The sequence below is a fragment of the Lissotriton helveticus genome, chromosome 12 (genome assembly GCF_964261635.1).
Source record: "Lissotriton helveticus chromosome 12, aLisHel1.1, whole genome shotgun sequence".
NCBI lineage: Eukaryota > Metazoa > Chordata > Amphibia > Caudata > Salamandridae > Lissotriton > Lissotriton helveticus.
The window spans coordinates 852986140-852996831 of record NC_136073.1 but is presented as its reverse complement, the minus strand read 5'-3'; the positions used below and the strand labels follow the sequence as shown (position 1 = coordinate 852996831).

The 10692-nt window shown below is 44.3% G+C and overlaps 1 protein-coding gene across 1 annotated transcript in view; it reads right to left on the bottom strand.

The window, feature by feature from the left end:
* Window positions 1-706: 706 nt before the first annotated feature.
* Window positions 707-10692, bottom strand: part of EBI3 (Epstein-Barr virus induced 3) — a 34734-nt gene continuing 24748 nt past the window's right edge. The window contains exon 6 of the mRNA XM_078669078.1: window positions 707-2473. Coding sequence (XP_078525204.1) covers window positions 2321-2473 — 153 coding nt within the window. The 3' untranslated portion in view covers window positions 707-2320. The remainder of the gene's footprint in view (window positions 2474-10692) is intronic.

The window sequence follows — 10692 nt, the reverse complement described above, 5'->3', positions numbered from 1 at the left end:
ACTTCTACATTGTCTAAGCCTGTAATTCACCTACACAAAAAAATTGTATAATGTTTAAGCCTGTACATAAAAGGTTTCAGCTCCACAGCATGGGTAGTGCCAGGGCATTTATGGCAGTCCTAATTATGCGAAAATGTTTCCACAAATGTCTTGCTGGTTTGTAACACTAACTCAATGGTCCTCAGTTTATTCTTTATAAGAAAGACAAAGAATAAAATGTGTTGTGACGCGCGCACAGGCCGTTTGCATCAGGATGCTACCGGCACATGCATCATTCAGTAGGTGCCTACAAGCTTGATGATGTATTTGCTGGTACGCTTGCCTGCTGAATGATGCAAGTGCACTATTATTTTTTTATTTACTTACCAAGATGGCGGACCCCACTTGGTGCAGTAAATTTAAAAATATGTTTTTTAATTGTGCTAAAGCGTTTTGGGCAATTGGAACAGCCAAGTAGCAAAAGGAGCTGCTAGGCGCTTCGAGAAATGTAGAAAACATACATATTAAAAGGACCCGGAGGGATAGGAAGACAATGGAGAAGCGGTTGCGGAGAAACAATAGGGAGTGGGTGCGGGATAAAATAAAACTGAAGTTGGGTGAAAAGGGATAAAGAAGGGGAAAAGCAGCATACAAGGTAGAGAGCAACACAGAGCGCGGGGGAATCTGGCAGAGAGAAGAACACTAGAGCAGCACACAAGGCAGAGAACAAAATGGAGCGTGGGGGACGGTTATTGGTGGAGGAGAAGCACATGAGGGAGAGAGCTGGAAAATAGATGTAGCCTCATGAAAAAGAAAAATGTAGTTCCTTAAATGTGAGCAGTGGAAGGATGCAGGTCAGCCAATCAAACGCATAGTAAAGAGGGTATGCTCCAAGGAAGGGGCTAACACAAGAAGAGTAAGGAAAGCCATCGAGTGACATTAAAGTTAGCCAATGGAAGCTATATAGGGGCGGGCTCTAAGCCCTGTGGAAGTTTTTGGGATAGTCCGCAGGCCTAATTTTATTTATTTATTTATTAAGCTCATAAAGCGCGCAGCTACCCCCAACGGGGGGTGTCCCGGCGCTACGGACAGAGCGCAGTAATGAGTATCTTAGTAAGGCTAAGGGTTCGAGAACAGCCAAGGTTTTAAATTGCACCGAAACAGGCATTCAGATTCAATCATACGAAGAGATAGTGGCAGGCTATTCCATGATTTAGCAGTAATAACTGCAAAAGCTCTGCCCCCCATTCTGGAGCGACGAAAAAGGGGGCGTAGGAGACATAGATGATTTGATCTAAGTGATCGATTGGACTGGACAAGCTTGAGTCTGGCTCTGAGATATGCAGGCCCTTGACCTTTTATCGCTCTAAATCTCAGGACCAGGGTTTTGAACTGTATGCGGCTAGTCACAGGCAACCAGTGTAGCTTCTCAGATGGGGGAGATTGAGTGACGATAGGGGATATTACATATCAGCCTAGCCGCTGCATTCTGTACAACTTGCAGACGGTTAATCAAATAGGCCGAAGCTCCCACATACAGACTGTTTGCATAGTTCAAGTGTGATGTTATAAGAGCGTGAATGACGGTCCTACGTGTGTCCATAGGCAGAAAAGGGAGACATTTACGTTCTTAAGATGAGTTGTATATCTAGACACAGGAGGGCGCTCATGGCTTAGAAATGCATAATGTTCCACCACATTTGACTACAATTCTGGGTGCCACTATAATTCCCCCTCCATGACATGCGATGATATATATAATAACTCTGCACAGCACACATATTGTCAAGTGATGTTGTGCCTAAAGATTGCAAACCAGCAGTGCAATTTCTAAATTAACGGCATTCAATTTTCGGATGGATGGAACACAGAGTTAGCTCTAATCTGAACAATGTTTTCGTTAAAATATTTTAGTGGCATTAAAAACTCAATGTATTCACCCCAGCCCCACCCCCACACACACATACACACACACACATGCACACACATGCAACACACATGCCACTCATAAAGAACAGGCCAGGGGGTGAAACATATATTTCACCTGTAGCAAGAAAATACCCTGACAAGTGGGGGCCCAACTGTAGGCAAAGCATCACCCGGAAGCGCAGTCGGAACATCACTCGTGTCTCTGTAACCAGTCCTGCTTTCAATGGTTACATCACAGATGTGGCCTTAGCGCTTTGAGCCGCTTTGATGGCAGTCTGGGCGCGTTACAAACATACGTCACCAGACTCAGCATGAATGCACCAAGGAGGGCGGGTGCTCAGAAGTCCCCTTGCAGGGCAGCGATGGGTGGTCCTCCTCCCTGCCACCCGCCCCTCCCCTCCCCCCCCCCCCCTCAGTGATGCCCCCAGGGCTTGGCACACACCGGCGGGCTCCAGGCGCTGGCCTCCCCGTAGCCGATGAAGTCTTTGGCGTTCACCTGCACCGCGTGCACCTTCCTCGGCCAGACGCCCTTGATGACCACCGAGGTCTGCTCGTAGGGCCCCCGCTGCGGAGAGAGAAGGAGAGCGTTTACCACAGGCAGCAGGAACACTGGTATTGATTAAGTAACAACAGAGGGGTAATATTCAAGGAAGCGGGAGCTATTGTACCGGAGTAAGGAAAAAGCAAATTACCCAAAATGATGCAAAATGATGCAAAAAAAGAAAATCATATTTGTTCTATGATTTTAAATGCGAGGTTAGTTCATTCATATAAACCTCGAGATAAAATAATGCGGTTGACGTTAATTATGTGGCAAATCTGGTGCACTGCCAACCAGCTATTACACATAGAAAGATGCCATAACTCTACAAACCTTTGTTCATTTTTAACTTATTACATGCCCCTTCTGAGGCCAGAAATCAGTGGTACAAAGAAAATACCACTACTTGCCTGTAATAATTTGTTACAGACAAGGAGTGAAGTTACAGAAGCCCACTGCAGTGAGCCCCGCAGCATGGTAACAGAAAAAGGAACCCGTGCGAGGGCTTTGCTCACATCAAGCACACGGAGAGCAGGTACTGCAAACCTATAGGGTGATCTGGGGCTGAACTAAATTTGTAAATTAAAAAAAAACATAAATGCCGGTCATTGCAGCTTGCACCACTCATTGCCCCTGCCAGCACTGCCAGTGACAGTACTAACGCAACCTCTGCCATCACACACCTACACGTCTAACAAGTGAGTCAACTCCAGGCCCCCAAAGATATTACAATGGACTGGGCGACAGATATCAGTCATTTTTTCATGCAAATTGAATAAACAAATGTTGTGTGCTAATTTCTAACTCGGACAAACAGCGCCACCACGTGGCAGACAGTAATAAGTGCAGGTGTTGGGAATTCAAACCTGCCAATGTTTCAGATTGTTGTTTATGTGTGACATTTTCATAATTTCTATGTAATTATGAGTGACATTTAATGACTATGAATGGCACTTTCTCGTTAACAAATCAAGCAATGAAGGCGAGGGAAATATAAAAATATCAGAAATGGCAACCATTTGAGCAACAAGAAACTCTAAGGGCCAGATGTAGGTAGGCTTTTACCGGTCGGTAACGGCCGAATTCGGCCGTTACCGACGGTAAATGGAATCTGAGATGTAGGGGGCAGATATTTACAGAATCGGTAAATTTACCGATCGGTAAATTTACCGATTCTGTAAATTACCGAATCGGTATTTTTACCGATTCGGTAATTTTGAGATGTAGGTTAAATGTTAAATGTTAAATGTTGTATACTTGTAAAGCGCACAGCTGCCCCAGCAAAGGGGCGTCCCGGCGCTGTATACCGCTGGGGAACCCGTCCTGGCTTTCCCTGTGGGATGGTCCCTACTGGGAATCCCCAAGGTGGAGCCAGGCATCCCCGGCGTTGGTGGGGCCGTTGTGGAGATTAGGCAAGCTAATGCCCAGAGTTGCCGAGTGGGACCCCAGGTTAGAGTAGGCACCGAGGCGAGAATTGTCGAGTCCGCTGACCCTGGTCCACAACCCTGCCGCGTCGGGAATTGAACCCTGGTCCCGGGCCGACTTCTGCTCCCGGGTCTGCTGCCTCTAACCAGTGAGCCACACCACTCCACTGGGACTCTACTGAGTCCCACAAGCCTTACCGAATCGGTATTTTACCATCAAATTCAATTTGATGTTAAAATACCGATTCCGGTGTGCATGCACATGTGTGCATGCACACCTGTGCCATATGACAGGCAGACCTGCCCTTAGGGCAGGTATGCCTGCCACAGGGCACCCAAACCTGTTTTGGGGGTGCTAGAGGGTGTCAAAGTGACACCCCCTGCACCCTTGTGAAATTCGGGACTTTTACCGATTCGGTAAATCCACATCTGGATTTACCTACATCTCCCTCCTTATATTTTACCGATTCATAAATACCGAATCGGTAAAATTCGGTATTTATGAGTCGGTAAAATATATTTACCTACATCTGGCCCTCAGATCTTAAAACTGCTGCAAAGCACAAGCAATAGAAGGGCACCTCAGTGCCTGCTTTGCCAGGCATGAGATACTGCAGGACACAGCGAGGTGCCGCCCTCAGGATCTACATGAGGTCATTGTCTCTGCTGTGGGTCCAGATAAATGTTTATTTTTATAACGCACTTCACTGAGAGAAACAAGGAGGGCACATGAATCACTCACTCTGAGCCGGACGGGGTGACTCTGGTTCATTGAGCAATTTAAAAATTCACAGTGCAATACATTCCCAAATATTTGCGGCCTATTATCGGTGAGTTGAGTTGCACTGCACTGCAGCAGCTGCTAACATTTATTAACTTTATAACGGATGGCCTGTGTGCACAGAACAGTACATACAGAGAATGGTCCCAGTGTAAGAATGACTGTGTTTTAAAGAACCAAGAACATCATACACAGCTACACACAGAATCGTAGTATTCTTAATAAACAGTGTTATTTAATCACACTGAGCAACCTGTATTTTATAACATTTGATAACACAATATTCAATGCAGTGGCCCAGGGGGGAAGGGTGAGGATGTAGTGGATGAAGCGAGGATAAGGTAGTGAATGGAACAGTGGGCAATTCACATACTTAGTCATTTCTCAGGAAGGGGCTCATAAAAAAGCCAAGTAAACCACATTACATCCAGATATTTACATAGCCATAGTTATAGATAAAGCCACAGTGATCAATCGCTGTTGGTCAGACTGGCTAGTGTGGTAGATGTCAACGTTTCGACCCCAGGAAAGTGGAGATAAGTATGTCCCTTACGATGGGGTCTTCCACAGGACAGGAGTGTGGGAGGGTGTAGTAACCATGACTGGTTGAGGTATTTCAAGTTGATTTATTGTAAGATGTTAAGTAGCCTGGAACAAACCCCACCAGGAGCAGCCATGTTAAGTAGCTTGGAACAAACCCCACCAGGAGCAGCCAGCAGGCAGCTCAGCCCCATCATAACTGTGGTTTATCTTCAATCAGCACCCAACATTCCATGGTGCATCACAGTGCATAGGCATTCCACTAGAAGGCATGAAGTAGGTAAAGGCATGCATAGGAATATGCAACAAGTAGAATATAACAGAGGGGAGACTAGGGGCGAGTTACCATCAGTAGCCCAAATGATGGGCCTGAGGAGAAAACAGGGCGTGTAGGCTCCAAATCGGTGTCAGCGAGCAAAATACTATTGGTTTGTGCTGGCTTTTATGTAGTCTGTCAGGGTGTTGTTCTTTGTTTCTTTCATGAGGCGGTGGTACTGGTTGAGTGCTAGCTTGAAGGTGGTGTCGTCGCTTGTCTTTTTGCTGGTGCGCAACTTCCTTTCTGGTTGCTGAGAGTTGTATTTGGTGGATTTCAGCTCCAAGGTGAACCAGCTGGCTCTTCTGGAAGGTCCTTTGGGTTGGGCTGGCTTGGTGGGTGTGATTGTGTTGGAGCATTCTGTGATCCACTGGGAGAAGTTCTTCGCAGCCTGTTCTGGGTTGGATGTTGTCTCTGGGAGTTGAGTTCATTGTTCCAATGGTCTTCTGATATCTTTTTCCAGTTTCTGCACATGGAGCTAGAGAGCATGATGCTAGTGTTGGTAGGTCCTGAGATGGTGAAGTGGACACTGTAGTGGTCAGTCCGGTGAGCTGTGAGACGTGGTTGTACTTGACTCTGTCACTGGAAATGGAGTAGAGCGTGTGTCCTACAATTTTGGTGGGGTTGATGACAAGTTGCTTGAGGCCAATGTTGCTCATGCTTTCCAGGAGCTCGGTTGTGCTGGTGTCACTGGGGTCACTGAGGTGAAGTTAAGATCCACAAGGAAGATGTAATGCTCGGAGTCAATGGTGATCAGGGCGATGAGGTCAGGGATGGCGTTGCAGTAGCTGGGGCGTGGTCCTGGTGGTCTGTATGCGACAGGTGCGTCTGATGGTGCTTTTTATGTCTGTGTGGAGTTGGAAGTTGAGATGCTCCATTAGCAGGGTTAAGTCGTCTGTGGAAGTTGTGCAGCGGATGGTGTCCTTGTATATGATGGCAATTCCACCTCCATGTTTGTTGGTCTGGTCCCGGTGTGTTGTCTTGTAGCCTTTGGGTGTGGTGATGTCTGGCGTGGAGGCAGGGTTCAGCCAGGTCTCTGTGAGGAAGATGATGTCTGCGGTGAGGGATGAGATCATATCCCAGATATATGTAGTGTTTCTGATGAGCGACTGTGCATTGAGTAGAATGCACTGGAATTGTGCTTTGGTGGTCTTGGTCGGCGTGATGGATGCAGTCGGGTTTGTGGTGTCTGTGGCATTGTTGGTTACTGCTGTGTTGCAGGTGAAGCAGCAGTGCTGGCAGGAAAATGGTCCTCTGGTGGTGCATAGGGATGTGCAGCAGCAGTGGTAGTTGTCGATGTGCCTGGGATCCAGGGCTTTGAGGTCTGCGGCAGTGTAGCTGTGCGGGGTGGAGGAATCAGAATTCCTGGTGTTGGGAGCAGTCCAGACGCCGACTGGCTTGCCTTTGGTGCAGCGGTGATACGCCTGCTGCTGCTGCAGTCTCCATTAAGTAGGTCTTGGGATGGGATCAGGGCGGTAGGTGGCGGGAGTGGTAAAACGGGTGCGAAAGGAGCGGGCGCCACAGAGGCTCAAAAAAGCAGTGCAGTACAGGGGGAAAACAGAGGTTTCATAAAAGCACAAATATGGCTAAACAGTTGCTAATACACGAGATAATAATACAAATACAGGCTGTGGCGCGGAACAGGAAAAGAAAAGTTATTCAGGGCAGAACAATGTGGCTAAAAATAACGCGCTAAAATCCACTGCAGACAGTTACACGGATACAAGCAGCGGCATGGTACAGGAAAGTAAAGTTGATTAGAGCAGAACAAGATGCAGCTAAAATAACTTGCTAAATTCACTAGGAATGGGATACAATGTGCAGGCAGCGTGGAGCACAGAGCCGAACGCTGACAGCAGAATGCATGGCATGGTCAGGAGACCAGCAGCGCAGTGGGAGCTGATCCGAAATGAAGGCAATTAAGTGCCAGTACCGAGCACCGGAAACCACTGGCTCAAATTAAACACTGAATCTAGCTCAATGGGGCTGGCAATGCTAGGAGGCCCATTCTGAACAGTGGAATCAGACCCCATTCTAAGCTTTTAGGAAATAACCTGTGTTTCTGCACTTATATTCGCAAGTTTATGCCCGATATTGCACCAAAAAGTGAAGTGTCTGGGTTAAAAATATTATATGTGTGGTATCCCCTGAGAATTGTAAGCCTAGTGGGGCCAGTAACCACCATTTTTAGGTCTAACTTGAGAGCACAGCTGTCTTTCTTACCTAATGCTCTTGGCTGGTTGATGCACCATTCCACCTTCCAGGAAGTGCGTCTATTTCAGTGCATGAGGAACTATTTTACATCCGAAAAGTACACTCCATCATCACATTGTTTGTCATATTCAAATATTTATCTTTTACACGCGTTCTACAAAAATCTGTCATTTTTTGCTACTTTTTCACTGGCAAAGCCAATTGGGCAAGTTTTAGTTTGATAAAGCGAACTTGTGCAGGCAACACATATAAACTACTGTGAATGGCTCTGTTTACATACGTTAGCACTTTAAAGCCAGACCTTTTGCCTTTGTTTATATTGGTAATAGGAGATAACCAATATGGGGTATTAACCAAAAACAAACTGGCTTATGCATATGTGACCTTAAGAACCAGAATTTCAAGGGTCTGTCCCTCAATCTACTTATATAAGTGTGCACCCTGAATATAGAAACCACAATATTGATTGGACACACATAGTATTGGGGACAGAATATCGAAAAAGAAATTATCAACAGGTAAGTAAGTCTAGATTTTCTATATCTAACTTCACATATATGGACCTATGTGGTGCATGAATCTTCAAGGTACGTAGATGTGGAGTTAGGAATAAGAATTCTATACACCCCTACATGCACTTTCCTTTCAATATGTTGTCACTCAATATCCTGTCCTCGATATTGTTGTACTACAATGTTGTTAGTGTTAATATAGTCATGTTGTACAATCCATATATTTTCAGCTAGACTGGACCAGTATCCTATTATCACCATGCACAATAAGGAGGCAGATACATTTGAATAGAAAGTTAACATTTCACTGTCAAAAGACCCCATTTGAAAGAGTTGAGAGCTGTTTATCTTTAATGTTTTTGATGGTTTGGTTCAGAAGTAAAACTGGATATAGGAACAGAAAAAAACATATTAACATATTTTTGACAGTCTGATAAGATGACAGTAGGTGTTTTGGATGACCCAGTGCAACAGCAACAATGTAAGTAACAGAGGGTCCCTGAAAACAAACATTCTGAGCACCATGTATTGTACGGAATAAAGTACCCCCAGGTTTATATATCATGATTATATACCATTCGGGGTACTTTTATCCTGTATGTAAGGACATTCTAAATCCATGTATATTGGCATTAAGTGGGTACCAAGGTGTTATTAAAAACAGAGAAGTTTCAATATCGGTCCACTAGGTGGAGTATTTACAAGACATTGGTTTTCTCCTATTTGCATATTTGTTGAGCATCAGTACAGATTTCATGTTAAATTATGTATCAGAGTCTTTTCAAATAAAAAATGTTGACCATTCTTTCCAACCTATTGACATGCTGCTTTCTGTAGTTTGTACTACTCGTGTACGACAAAATGCTATTCACTAACCTACGACCAGAGACAATTGCGTCTCCTATGTTTTCTGTGCAGAGCCCTCCACCAAGACGGCAGAGCTCTCTGCACGCGTTAATATGTGCTTTAGTAGTACATTTGGGAGGGACCATGGGCAGTGGTGGGAAAATGGGGAATATCTACGACTAAATGGGAAGGCATTAGGGAAAAACATACACTGACAAAAGAGAAAGATAGCTATTCACAGTCCACACTTCCAACGTTGCTGCAGCCTTAAAGTAGCCAAAAGAAGCTCAAGCGTGCTCCAGCCAGCCCTGGAGTATGCAAAGCATCATACATGGCAACTCACAGGAACCACAAAACAATCCATAAAATATAACGGAGACAGTTAAATAAAATAATACACCATATGAACTAATTTTAAATCATTTAAATTCTTCACAAATTATGACATTTGTAATCAATTAAATTATTTGAAAATATATATATACATATATATATATGGTTCAAAACAAAAGTTCACCTGACGCCGCACCACGCCTCCCGGGTGTACTCCTACGCGGTGGTGAGTCACGTCACATAGCCAAAAACGATCCAGCCATTCGTGGATAAACTTAGAGGCACTCAGCTGGGAGGTTTTAAAAGTGAACGTTTATTTGGCAGACAGCAAGAAACAAACTGACAGATGTGTTTCGGCAACGCCTTCTTCAATGTCAGTTACCATAACAAACAAAATTGCTAAATTGGTACATATGTATATATCTTTCAAATTTGATTATATGTGAATGCAATACGAGATCCCGCTATATGACCATTGCGGAACAGGTGGCGAAATCTACATGCATTCCTATTTATACATGCATTCCAAGATGGCCGACACAGATACAAATGCTTATATCCCACATGGTTAGACCTCTTCACTTTCCATTGTGCATCGTTATGTTTGCTTTTCCGGTATGCATAAATATGATTTTGTTTGTTATGGTAACTGACATTGAAGAAGGCGTTGCCGAAATGTGTCTGCCGAATAAACTTTCACCTTTAAAACCTCAAAACCTCCCCGCTGAGTGCCTCCAAGTTTATCCAAGAGTAGGTGGATTGTTTTTGGACACACACACACATATATCTCTCTCTCTCTCTCTCTCTCTCTCTCTCTCTCTCTCTCAATATATATATATGTATATATATATATATATATATATATATATATATATATATATATATATATATATATATATATACACATTATTTGAACATATATCTCTACAAACATAAAACATAACATTAAGGAAGGAACTCTGGGTAGGTTCAGGAGAGGAGCAGCTCCTTCATATGGAGCCCCTCATAAAACCAGCGACACTCTTGAACCTACACGCCTCGAATGTCTGTTTCTCTAGAAGAGTTTTGAGACATAGGATTAACACAGTACCATCCACTCCAAGCTAGAGAGGGACAAAGCCTTTTCCCTTTTTTACAGCAAAGTCTTTAAGCATAGGATTAGCACAATGCCATCCTTGCAGAGCTGAAAACAAATGGTCATAATATTGAGCACACAGTAATTATATCATGAACCATTTGAGGTGAATAATTGTGAATGATTATGGATATTGGCACAGTAT